This window comes from Panthera uncia (assembly GCF_023721935.1).
Source record: "Panthera uncia isolate 11264 chromosome E2 unlocalized genomic scaffold, Puncia_PCG_1.0 HiC_scaffold_19, whole genome shotgun sequence".
Classification (NCBI taxonomy): Eukaryota; Metazoa; Chordata; class Mammalia; order Carnivora; family Felidae; genus Panthera; species Panthera uncia.
This window is the reverse complement of record NW_026057588.1, coordinates 10,134,648-10,147,112: the sequence shown is the minus strand read 5'-3', so window position 1 is coordinate 10,147,112 and position 12,465 is coordinate 10,134,648. Positions and strand designations below refer to the sequence as shown.

Below are 12,465 nucleotides of genomic sequence, written 5' to 3'. Positions count from 1 at the left end.
CTGTGGGTTGTTATTGTCCGGGGATAGACTGTGAGTCCCTGAGGGAGGACCAAGGCTGTATCCATCCCAGCACCACCCAGCAAAGGGCTGAGCAGAGGTGCTCAGTGAGTTTTCTTAATTGCTGCACCGGGCCACCGGGGGCAGGTCCAGTTATAGAAAAACTCACCACAGAAAGAGGGTGGTTTAAAAGGGGTGTGAATGCCATGAAAGAATGCTTATCCCGGGGGGCTCAGTTGATTAAGTGACCGACTTCAGCTCAGGTTCATGATCTCACGGCTTGTGAGTTGGAGCCCCACATCGGGCTCTCTGCTGTCAGCATAGGCCCCGCTTCGGAACCTCTGTCCCCGACCCCTTTCTACCCCTCCCTTGCTCGTGCTCTCCATCTCTCTCTCTCAAAAATAAGCATTTAAAAAGAGATAAATAAATTTAAAAAGGCTAGGCCTTGAGGATCTCTCCAGGGACCTGGCCACTGTTCACTGGGGCAACCTGCAGCCAGGTGTTCCCCCAGGGACTACATCTGGGTCTGTGAATGGGGTTAGTGGGGGTGGTGGGGTCTGTGAATCCCCTCAAATTGTACGCAAAACTGTGTGAGCGTACCGTCCTTGGGAGTGGGCCCAGAGCTTCCCTGACATCAAAGGGGCGACAGTGTGTAAAAAGGCCACTCCTAGGGGTGCCTGGCTGGCTCAGTCGCAGGAGTGTGTGACTCTTCATCTCTGGGTTCTGAGTCTGAGCATCACGCTGGGTGTGGAGATTACTTAAGTAAGTAAATAAATAAACTTAAAAAATAAATAAATAAAAAGGCCACTTCTGGATGCTCAGCTTCAAGACCCTTTTCGCTAGAGGCCTTAGTGCCTCCTCAGTTGTGGTGTGGGTTTTAAATTTCCGTTAGCTCCTCTCTTGATCTAAAAGATTCTGACTGAGCTTGCTGAGGAAGGCTAGGAAACAAGTAGTCTTCTAAGAAGCTGCTTTAGGCCACACATGAAACTAAGTGGCGAGGGCAAGACCCCCCTCCTTGCTCTTAAAGGAGACGGGTCAAAGGTGTCTTCTGAGGACAGCAGGCGACAGTAAGGGCTCCCACCTCCGTGGGAAAGCACAGCTTCTGGACCAGAAACCTCCCTCGGGGAGGAGCGGGGGTAGTGCTGAGGAGGGCTGAGGGACAGAAGGCTTCCTGGGGAGATGGCCCGAGACCCAGGGTGCACGCACAGGTGGAACTGGCAGAGCCGGATTCCAGCTCGGGTCTACTGGACGTCAGCTCCTGTTATGTTCTACTACACCACTTAGCTGTGTGTGGCCCTGAGCAAGTTACTCAATCTCTCCGGAGCCTCCATTTCCTCGTCTATAACACGGATGTCGGCATACTCACCAGGTAAGGGGCGGTGCGCAGGGGCAGGCAGGCCCGTAGGGCACAGAGGACGCCCGGGCTCAGTGTAAATGCTCACTAAATGGAGACAGCAGCCATTATGAAACTGCTGATTGTGGTGAGCCGGCCAGCTTGTCCCCAAGCCCCTGCCCTGGAGGCACATTCTCCTGCCTCAACCGGAGCCCAGGAGCCCAGACCGGACTCTGCACCTACTCCTCGTCCAACAAGTGCTCCGGTGCGCTCCATCTGCTCTGCTGGCCACACCTCTGCCCCTGCTCGGCCGAGGGCTCAGCTTCCTTCATTCCTCAGGCCAGGCCTGGGGAGGGAGGGGCTCCCCACCTTTCTTGAGGGCTACTCTGTGCCAGCGCATAGTAGATAAGCCAGTTCCTTGGATGGAGGGAGGGAGGGAGGAGAGGAGGAGGGAGGAAAAGGGAGGAGGGCGGGTATCCAGAGCTGAGATGGGGTTGCAGGTGGCACAATCTCCAACTTGGCAGATTCCAGCGCGCACATGTGGGTGACTGAGGTTCTTCCCTGGGTCCACAGCAGCCAGGCCACTTGGGGGGGGGATGGGGGGAGCGCCTCACCTTTGATGATGGACTTCATGTCACACTTCACCGAGTCAATGTTGTGCAACGCAATAAGCAGCTCTCCAGGGTTCAGCGGGGACAAGGCCGAGTTCCCTTCACCTGCAGCGGGCGGGGGCGGGAAGGGGAAGGGGAAGGAGACAGTGCGGAAGCCTAAGTGAAGAGCTGTGTCTGTGCTCCCCAGATCAGGGTAGTGGCGACTGAGGATGAGGCGCCCTCTTCTTCGACGGGACTGGGAGGACAGAGGGCTGGAGCAGGGGAAGAAAGACGGACTAAATGCCACCCCTTCTGGGAAGCCCTCCTTCACAGCCTTTATCTTGCTCTCCTCCCCTTGACGGGTTCCTTCCCTCCTTAAGACAACATCTGATGTGGTCCAGCAGTTTCTCTCCCTCCTCCCTCAGCTGTGCACGCAGCAGGGCAGGACCCCAGCACAGCACAGATGTGGGCATTCACTGGACAGGCCGAGCCGGGCCGGGCAGTGGGCTTGCTAACAGAGCTCTGAGACGGCGCTGTGGGGAGGCGCCAGGGCAGACGGCACTCTGCCAGTGCTGTGCTGAGGGTCCCAGGTGCTCTTGTGTGTGGGTTTTAAATCTCCGTGTTATGTGTGCACCAGACAGCCTCCACGCCGGCCACGGGGGTGAGGGGAGAGGAGGTCATCCTTCAACACCGGGTAGCTTCTCTATCTTGGGGTTCTACTTCATTGCTTTCTGACCACGTCCACGACGTCACCTACCGTGCTGGGTGCCCAGCAGGCGGTTGAAGACCTCTTTCACCACAATGGGGTTGAGTTTGATGAGCTTTGGCAGGGCCTGGATCACTTCTTTCTGCAGGCGGAGGGCAGGGGAGGCAGGTCAGATTGTACCCCCATCCCAAATGCTCACTCTGGGCAAGTGAGGAGATGCTCTGGCCTCATCATGCCCCGACGCTTCCCTCCTCTTGCTCCCTCTCTCGCCTGGAGCTGAGCTTTGTCTCCAAGTCACTGGGCCTGACTCAGCCCCAGTTCATCGCTCCCCATCTGAGCCCTCCTTGTGTCACATGCCCTGAGGCCCCCTGCAAGCGGACAGTGTGGTCATCATCTCTTTACACACGAGACGACTGAGGCTTGCTAGGGCCTCACAGCCTGTCAGGAGTAAGACCCAAGCAGGGGAAGCACATACGTGCTGTGTCTGCAGTTTCATTTAGGCCTGGAGACAGTCTGTGTGTGTGTGTGTGTGTGTGTGTGTGTGTGTGTGTGTGTGTGTCACTGCGATCCTCACTTGACAGGAGGAAACCAAAGTGCAGAGAAGGGGGGCTTGCTAAAGGTCACAGAGGATGAAACAGAGTTGAGACCGACCCCTAGTCTGATGAGCCCTGGGATGGGCCCACAAGCATCTGACTGGTGGTGCCTGCCTCCCCACCATCCCTGCCCTGCCATGTCTTCATCTGTGGGGGCATCCGGGGACACCCTGCTCCGTACCTTCTCCAGTCCATTGAGCACAGGGATGAGGAAGCGGACATCTGGCAATCGCTTGTGGTAGAGATCCCGGACCCGCTTCACCAGCTCCGGGGAGGGCGGGACTGTGGGCAAAAGAAGCAGGAGCATAGACGGGGTGGGGGTGAGCACCGAGGGGAAGGTGAAATGATGGCGGCTGTGTGCGAGGGGAGGGGAGGGCCAACTACATTTCAGAGCGGGAATCTTTGGCCCTCGGTTTTTCAAATGCATTTGGCAATATACCCCGCAGCTCTGATCCTCAGGTCTTGGGAAGGGGAAGTAGGGAGGGTCTAGGGCACGGAGGAAAAGGATGAAAGGTGGGGGTCCTGGGGGCACCTTTGTCCGTGAGGCTGTGCAGACATCGTGTGACCAGTGTCTCTGCCCCCTTGGGACAGTTTTCTACCAGCAGGAGCAGCTCTGGTGAGTTCATGCCCATTCCTCGGATCTATAGGGAGAGAGAGGGAGAGCAGGCTGGGGAAGGAGCTGGGTGATGTGGGGAGGGTGAGGGGGCCCAGGCGTCAGAGGCAGGGTGGCTGGGGGGATGACAGGACTCTGGGGCAAGAACTGGGGACAGAGAGATCTGAAAAGTTCTCATCATCAGAGAAAAAACTATATGAGCTGATGTTAACTGAACTGTGGTAATCATCACTTTGCAACACACAAAAACACACCAAAGCACCATCTGTATTACACCTCATGCTAACACAATGGTCTGCGCCAATTTTACCTCAGTGAACCTGGGGGGGCAAAGAAGCCTTGAAGAACTGGGGGAAATGTGGGGAAGGTGGGGAGGGGGCAGGGTGGCAGCATCCGGGCTGCGTCTACCCCCATCTCACAGGGTACAGACTTGCCGCAGCCCCCACGCCTCCGCCAGTGCCGGCTGCCTAGTCAGCAGGCCCGGCCCTTTCTCCCCGTCACCTCTGACCTAACCCGCCCTCTGATGCCCAACCCGCCCTCTGATTCCTTGGTGAAGACTTTGCAGGCTTTTAAAGGCATCGGTGACTGCCAGTGCCCGGGCGCGGCGGCTGGCTCAGATCGGGGCTCCGTCTGCAGCCCGCCCCACTCCGGAAGCAACGAATGCAGAGAACGCGGGGCCCGGCTTCAAGGGCTCACGCCTTCCTCTGCCAACAAATGTTCATAATCATCCGGGAACCAGCAGTCTTTGCCCTCCAGGAGCTCACAGTCTGGTGGGCTCACCGTGAAAACAGGGAGAAGAACCTGCTTCTTCCGAGCAAACCACTATTATCCCCATGCTACAGGTGGGGACACCGCTGAATCTGAGCGGCAGCGATTTGGGAATTAGCATTACTGTACTACCTCCTTTCGTTTATGTTAGAAATTTTCCATTAAAAAAAAAAAAAAAAAAAAAAAACCATCAGGGACAGACATATACAAAAAAGTGGTTTCAAATCCAGCGGCAAATTGGAAGGACAGACGCTCTGAATTGCTTCCTGGGTGGGTGGCCGAGTGGCTTGGAAGAGAGCAGCAGGAGGGACTTGCGTAATGACAACTAAAGACTGCCGCAGGCAAGGCAGGGGAAGGCCAGTTCACAAATGATAACAGTGCCACAGCTGTCTGCGTGCATGAGGTCACGTGCAGGTTTGCTGCAGCAGCAAACCTGGGGGACTGAATCATCCTCGCTAATTTTACCGAAGAGGCGTCAGTCTGTTCAGGGGGAAAGTGAGAGGCAGAATGTGAATCCAGGTCTGTCAAACTCCAGGCTGGTAACTGCGGGGCTACCCTCTTGTCCTTTCACTGGCAGCTGGCGCACGTGGGCCACCCCCAAGCTACAGAGCCACTCGGCCCGGAGTGGCGACCACTGGTGCCCAGCACACGCCGAGGTGGAGATACCAAGGGAAGGGCTGGACGTGGGGCTGGGCCCTGCCCGCGAGTGGGCAGAGCCTGGTGAGCTCAAGGGCCTCACCGGCTGTTCGATGACCCTCAGCACCGTCCGCTTGATGTCAGCGATGGCCTCAGTGTACACGGCGGCCAGTTCGTGGATCAGCTTGTGGTTCTGAGGCAGGAGAGCCAGGTAGAGGTACAGACACTGCTTTACTGTCTCCTCGGTCCAGGGCGCTGCCACCTCTGATAGGGCAGGGGGGCAGGGATCAGGGACCATTCTCCTCCCAACCACCTCCCGCCCTCAGTGTCTGTCCCTTTTTGGGGGGGGGGGGAGGGGGCGGCAGGCACAGAAGGGAGGTGGGCCTGGGAAGCAAACTGTTCTAGGGCAGGAAGTGAATCATCAGGGAAACGGGGTGGGACCAGGACTGCTCCCCTTTGAGAAACCTCTGCACCGGAAGTCCCACCTCGTCTCTGACCATCAACCCACCGGGGAGCCAGAGGGATCTTTCCAAAGTGAAGTTCCGACCCTGTCCTTCTCCTGCTCAGCGCTCCCAGGACAAGTCCCCAGCGCCTCACCTTGCTCTACCCGCAGGATGCTGTTTGGGGCAGCTCCTGCCCCTGGGCTCTGGCCATATCCTACTTCTGACAGTCCCTCAGAGCCCCAAGTCACTTTGCACACATCACTCCTTTGCGTGTAACTCTGCTGTCCAACTCCTCTCTCTCTCTCTATCTCATGCTCTGGGCCTCAAGCAACAGTGTCTCTGCTAGTAAGCCCTCAGGGCACCTGGGCTGTGCCAGGGCCCCTATTCTCCCAGAAGGTCCTGTGCTTCCTGTCACAACCTGAACCTTCCAGTTTTTTAAATTTAAGTATGGGCACCTGGGTGGCTCAGTCGGTTAAGCATCTGACTCTTGGTTTCAGCTCAGATCATGATGTCATGGTTCATGAGATTGAGCCCCACATCGGGCTCTGCACAGATAGTGCAGAGCCTCCTTGGGACTCTCTCCCCCTCTCTCTGCCCGCCGCCCCCCCCCCTCCCCTTATGCTTGTGCTCTCAAAATAAACAAACTTAATTTTTTTTTTTCTTTTAATTTTAAGTAAGCTCTATGCCCATCGTGGGGCTTAAACTCACAACTCCTAGATCAAGAGTCTCATGCTCCACTGACTGATCCACCCAGGCACCCCTGAACCTTCCAGTTTAATGGTCCAAGGGCCTGGGTCTCCCCATCTGTAATTCTGGGGGACCCAGGGCTTTGCTGAAGGAACAGGCCTGTGATGACCTGTCTGGCCCTTCCCAGAGCACCATCACAGGCTAGCTCTCCTTGTCCTCTGACTCTCAGCCCAACCACTCCCTGCTCCAGGATGCTCTCCCTGACCCCTGGCTGGGGTCAGACGCCCCTCTTCCCGCAGCCCCTAGGCCTGCTCGTTCTGGCTCTTATTGCCTGGCTCTCTTCCCTAGCAGGCTGAACAGCGCTCAATTTCCATCCGGTTCTATTGCCAGGGCCCAGCCTGGAGCCTGGGGTTCGGTAGGTGCTCAACACGCATCTGATGAGCTGCAGCAAACCTGTGTCCTTGTCGGCTCCAAACAGCACAGATGGCGGGTTGGGGTGGACCAGGAGTTGCAGGTAGTTGAGGGCAAATTTCTCCACATACTCTCGCAGCTGCTCCTTTTCGTACATGCGCTTGATGAACAGCAGGGCCTGGGAACGCACCTGAGAGAGTGGGGGCAAGACGGTGGACGGGGGAGACCGCTGTACTGAGCCTGGAAGTACCGGTGGGAAACAAGTCCAAGACCGAGAAAGGCCTCAACTCCCTGAGTCACCTGTGCCCCAGGCTGCTCACCGGCTTGGGAGAGAGGTTTCCTGGCCCGGTCAGGGCCCTGTATCACCTCTCCATCTCCCTGCCCGCCCCCTCTTTTACCATTTCTTGCCTTGCTTGCTACATTCCAACCAGAATGAGCTTTCCTTAGTTCCTCAAAAGTGACAGCATTCTCCCTGGCTTTGAGACTTGGCACTAGAGGTTCCTGCTGCCCAGAATGCCCTGAGGACAGGGACTATTCTTGGGCCCTGCTCTGTGCCCAGCAGTACTGAAAGGCCAAGCCCGAGTCTGCAGTGAGGGTCTGCTGAATGAATGGACACACGACACCAGGAAAGGAATTGAAAAACACTAGATAGAGCAGGGATGAGTCAAGAGCCCTCTCAATCACATGCATGCACACACCTTGTCTCCTCTGTTCAGTTACACCCATCTACTTAGATTCCAGGTCTTGGCTTACCCGTTGCCTCCTCCAGAAGCCTTAGCCCCTGCCCCTGCCTGTCCCCCATCAGGTAGGCCAGGCCCCGCCCCAGGGCTCCCACAGCTGCATTTGCTGCTGTAATGCCACTCGACTCCAAGAGCTCTCTGTGTCCTCCCTGCGTGCTGGCAGGCCACACGGCTCCTCTCCTGTCACCTCCCCAACCAGGTCCCAGCACAGCTGCAGGCCTTAAAAGGGGCTCCCCAACGCAGGTGGCGTGAGGAGAGAGAATGGAACCCTCCTGGGAGGGTGTGTATATACGCGTATATATCTACGCGGTTTCGTGCCACCAAAAATCAAAAACTAACCACCACTGACACACTACTGCAGGAAGGGCAACAGGCCCAGACAGGACTTCCAGGGGGAATGTGGAAGAGGCTGGGCAAGTTCCTCAGGACCTGGGAAAGGCTGAGTGTAGCCCAGCTCAGGGTGGCGGGGATCACCTTGTCCTTCTCGTGGGAGCTGAGGTCTAGCAGAACATGCAGGTACTGGAACTGGCGGGACGGGCGCTTGAAGATCAGGTCTCGAAGAGTAGACATGCCCAGGTAAGTGCGACTCTGTGGCAGGAAGGAGGGAAACCGGCAAGGGGGGTTTCTCCCTTGCCTCCCTCCAGATCTAATACTGGGCAAGAAAGGACCTGTCCCCTCACAGAATCCCCTGACACTAGGTCTAGGCCATGTGCCTCCGCTCTTCAGGTCCCCGTCCCTCCCAGGGTTCCTGCATGCATCTATCTAGGTGCTAGGGGCCGAGGGAGATGTGCCGCCTGTCCTCACCTCATCCTCACAGTACTTGCGAATCACCTCCAGGGCGCTCTCAGTGATCAGCGGTGCCTCTAGCACAACCTTCGTGAAGATCCTGCCAGAGAGGAAGGGAGGGGGAGTGGCTGCAGACAAGCTTCCCAGTCCTGCTGGAGCTGAGCCGGCAGGGCTGCTCCTCACATACAGCTTGTTCAACCCCCTGGTTACAGAGTTTTGGAGGTAAACGGAGCAGGATTCAAAAGCTGCCGGCTGGGTGACTTACCTCTCTGAAACTCGGTTTTTCCCCGCTGTCAAACAAGGATTTCTAACGTTACTCATTTACTACAGTAATGGAAGGGAATGATGGGGAGTGGGGAGGGGTACTGCCTTTCAGATGTGGTGGCCAAAAGTGGCTGCTTTGAAGTGACCCTGATTTGACACCGGGGGTGGGGGTGGGGGTGGGGAGAAAGAGCCAGCCATGCAAAGACTTGGGGGACAGCATTCCAGGTACAGAAGCAGGAACCGCTAAGCCCTGCACTTGGCATGTTCAAAGACCAGAAACAGAAGGCCAGTGTAGCTAAGGTTTGGGGGCCGTGAGGAAGAGGGCAGAAAAAGAAGGTAAAGAGGTTGGTAGGAACTGGATTACGCAGGTCTCATAGGGCATAGAAAAAAGGCTGCATTCTATCCCAAGAACAACGGGGAATCATGGAGGGTGTTAGTGGGTAAATAACAAGACAGTATTTACATTATAAAATGTCACCCAGGCCGCTGTGTGGAGAATGGATAGATAAGCAGGAGGTCGAGGACAAGGAGGAAGCTACAGAAGCAATTCAGGCGAGAGACGGGGCTGGAGAGGTCAACCTGCGATACAAGCCCACGAGGCAGGCGATGTTATTTATGAAAATGGAGGCCCAGAGGGGGAGTGACACCGATCACTTAGACGGCAAGCAGCAGAGCCGGGAACAAGCCCGGGGAGTGTGCCCCAGAGCCCACACTGCATCTGCCTCGTATGTGCCTCCAGAAGGTAAGGAGACAAGGGAGTCTCGGGATGGACACACGGACTTGGGTGGTAAAGAGGGAGGTGATCAGAAACCAGAAAAGGCAGGACACAGGAGAGCGCAGGGCTGTCTCCCTCACCCATCCTTCTGGTCTGGCTTCTCCTGCAGGCCGGAGAGCAGGCGGATAAGGCAGTCCTCGTACTTGTCCAGGGTGCCCGAGGCACCAGCTGCCAGGTAGGCATTGTACTCCTGGTAGAGCCAAGCGAAGGCCAAGTCCAGGCGGGCCCGCACATCCTCCAGGATGAAGGACAAGACCTCGGCCTTCAGGCCCGAGTCAAACTGTGTCACCAGACTGGCCAGGATCTTTATGCGCACCTGACAGGAGAGCGGGTGTATGTGTTGGCGTGCGGGTGGGCGATCCCAGATACCTTGTGATCGTGTCTTGTGACTCTTCCTGCTCAGGGATGCCCGGTGCAGGCCCAGCGTTAAGTGAGGAAGGCCAGCTGAAGAACCTCATACCCCCATAGGTCTCATTTGTGTGGGAGGAAAAACAAGGCAGGGGTGGGGGTGGGGGGGATCAACCATCATAGAATAAAACTGAGTTTGTAAAAGTAGTATCTTACATACTTAAGAAAACAGAAAGAGATCCTAAAGGCTTCCCTTAATTTGTACATGGTCACCTCTGAGGACGGGAGACTGGAGGCAGGTCGGGGAGTCAGGGAAGACTGACATGGTACCTCTATGGCCCGGAAATTTTTTGTTTTTAACAGAGAAGGTACTCTTACATACTTCTTGGTTATTTAAAATTAAACTTAAAGAGGGGCGCCTGGGTGGCTCAGTCGGTTGAGCGTCCCGACTTCGGCTCAGGTCACGATCTCACGGTCCGTGAGTTCGAGCCCCGCGTCGGGCTCTGGGCTGATGGCTCGGAGCCTGGAGCCTGCTTCCGATTCTGTGTCTCCCTCTCTCTTTGCCCCTCCCCCGTTCATGCTCTGTCTCTCTCGGTCTCAAAGATGGATAAACGTTAAAAAATAAATAAATAAAAAAAATAAAAAAAATAAAATTAAATAAAATTAAATTAAACTTAAAGAAATGGGAAAAAAGTCGCCTGGCTGAGGTTACAACGCCAGCAAGTGGCAGAATCAGCACTCACACCAGGTCTGTCTGAATCTAAGAGTAACAACACTATTAACCACCAGGAAGAAAGCACACGGCGGCAGCCCTCACTTGCAGGGCTCTCCACGCAGCCACCCGGTGCTGGGCGAGAGCCGTGCGCGTCCGTGCGTTTCTTCCTCATCACTGGTGCGGCTGCTGCCGCCACCTCCACCTTAAGGAGGGGGGATAGAAGCGAGGCACGGAGGGCTGGCGGGCAGCACAGGTGGGACCCGGAGCCAGGGAGGTTTGGGTCTAAGGCTGTGTCTTTCTCGGGATATGAGGCGAGCTGGTGAGGGGAGGGCTGGAAAGAATGGGCTGGGGGGACCGGGGCACACCTGGGCCGCCCCGCTGCAGGCCACGGCCTTCTCTGCCCGGAGGATCCGCTTCACGGCGCCCAGCTTCATAGCCTCAACCTGGGCGTCAGTCAGGGGCTTGAGCACATCGCTCAGACGGAAGATTTTCTTGCGCCCACCAGCGCCCGCCAGCCTACATGGGGGAGCAGGAACAGGGACACGGTGACTCAAACAGCCTTTCTGGAGCAGAGGCCCACCAGGGGCCATACGGAGACCACCCTCCCCGTCCCAGCCCTCACCGCGCCGCCCCTCTAACTCTCCCGTGACTCAGCTACGGCAGGGCGCAGGGGAAGGAGAAAGGAGGAGGGTGCCATTTTGTCTTTGTAAAGCGTGTAAAGGAAATGCTTATAGGAGGAGGCAAGGTGGGAGTGCAGATCTGAACGAGGCAAGGGGACAGGACGCACAAATACCTGGAGGATGAGCTTTCTAGGTAGAGAGAACAGAAAGCGCCGAGGCTGGAAGCTTCCAGTGGGGACCTACCTGCCTGGCTGTTCAAGAGGCAGGTGTGACTGCAGGAGGGAGTGAGGGGAAGGGAGGGCTGGGAGGGAGGACCAGGCACGGCCCAGGAAGCAGATCATGGTTGGGGATGGGCAGGGACTGGTTGGATTTTGTGGTCTGTAAGGGGGATGACAATGAGGAGGAGAACAACGAACAGCAGCACCTCCTACCTGTTAGGAATCAGGCTAAATACTTTCTATCAAATTCACTTCCAACCTCAAGAGTTACCTCACTGAATGATCAAACTATCACCGTGAACCCACCTAGTTCTCCCTTGATCCTTAGAGAGAGATACTACCATCCCAACTTTAGACCTAAGTAAGGGGGCATTTTTATGTAAAAGAAAATGACAGGTAAGGCTTCGTGGCCATGGCATTGACTCTGGGATCAGACAGATCCTCCTCCAGCCCCGCCAGTTTATCCGTCTCTGTCTCTAACACATGCACACACACAGGTGCACGCGCGCACCAAGGACCAGGCCCTCGGTCCTGCACCTGCACCTACCAGGGAACTCACCGGGGCTGTGTGACAGGGATGATGGGCTCTGGCCTCCTCTTGGCCTGGGGCGCCTCCTCCTCCAGAGCAGACATGGAGCTCAGGGAGCCCACCACTGAGATGGCCTGGCCCTGGGCCGACAGGCGTCGCTTAATCAGGACACTCTCTGGCTTCACCACCTTTTCCTCCTTGGGCTCCTCCTTGCACTGTTTCGTCTGCTCCACACCTGAGAGGGAGGTAAGCAAACGGGCCCCAGGACTGTCACGCCCACCTGCTCCCATCCAAGGACCTCCCGTGCGCTGGGCTCTATCTTAAGGCTTGTATACACAAAAGTCGTGTAAATCTGCAAAACACCATTCTGGAACAGGCACGCTTTTCATCCCCGTTTGGCAATACAACCAAGGCTCAAACTAGAAATGCCATTTACTGCTGGTGAGAGTATCAAATGGCACAGCCCCGGTGGAACACTGATGGGCACCGTGTAATAACCCCAAACATACCCTAACCTATGACCCGACAATTCCACCCCTTAGTGTATATACTCAAGGAAAATGAGGGCGTGTGTATACCAAAACACTTACACACACCAACTACACTCAAGCACACAAAACAGACCCAACCACCCCCGCAAACCCAACCAACCGGCCAAAAACGCTCGCACACATTTGTACAGCTTCACTCGCA

General features: G+C 56.2%; 1 protein-coding gene across 3 annotated transcripts in view; it reads right to left on the bottom strand.

Moving 5' to 3' along the window:
- SYMPK (symplekin scaffold protein) overlaps nt 1-12,465 on the bottom strand; it is a 35,446-nt gene that overhangs the window by 4,083 nt on the left and 18,898 nt on the right. For all 3 annotated transcript variants that reach the window (XM_049621157.1, XM_049621158.1, XM_049621159.1), the window contains 11 exons: nt 11,803-12,007; nt 10,771-10,921; nt 9,423-9,658; nt 8,322-8,403; nt 7,992-8,105; nt 6,820-6,967; nt 5,340-5,500; nt 3,752-3,860; nt 3,401-3,501; nt 2,678-2,768; nt 1,945-2,046 (listed from right to left, as the gene is read on the bottom strand). In XM_049621157.1, the coding sequence (XP_049477114.1) occupies nt 1,945-2,046; nt 2,678-2,768; nt 3,401-3,501; nt 3,752-3,860; nt 5,340-5,500; nt 6,820-6,967; nt 7,992-8,105; nt 8,322-8,403; nt 9,423-9,658; nt 10,771-10,921; nt 11,803-12,007 (1,500 nt within the window). The remainder of the gene's footprint in view (nt 1-1,944; nt 2,047-2,677; nt 2,769-3,400; nt 3,502-3,751; nt 3,861-5,339; nt 5,501-6,819; nt 6,968-7,991; nt 8,106-8,321; nt 8,404-9,422; nt 9,659-10,770; nt 10,922-11,802; nt 12,008-12,465) is intronic.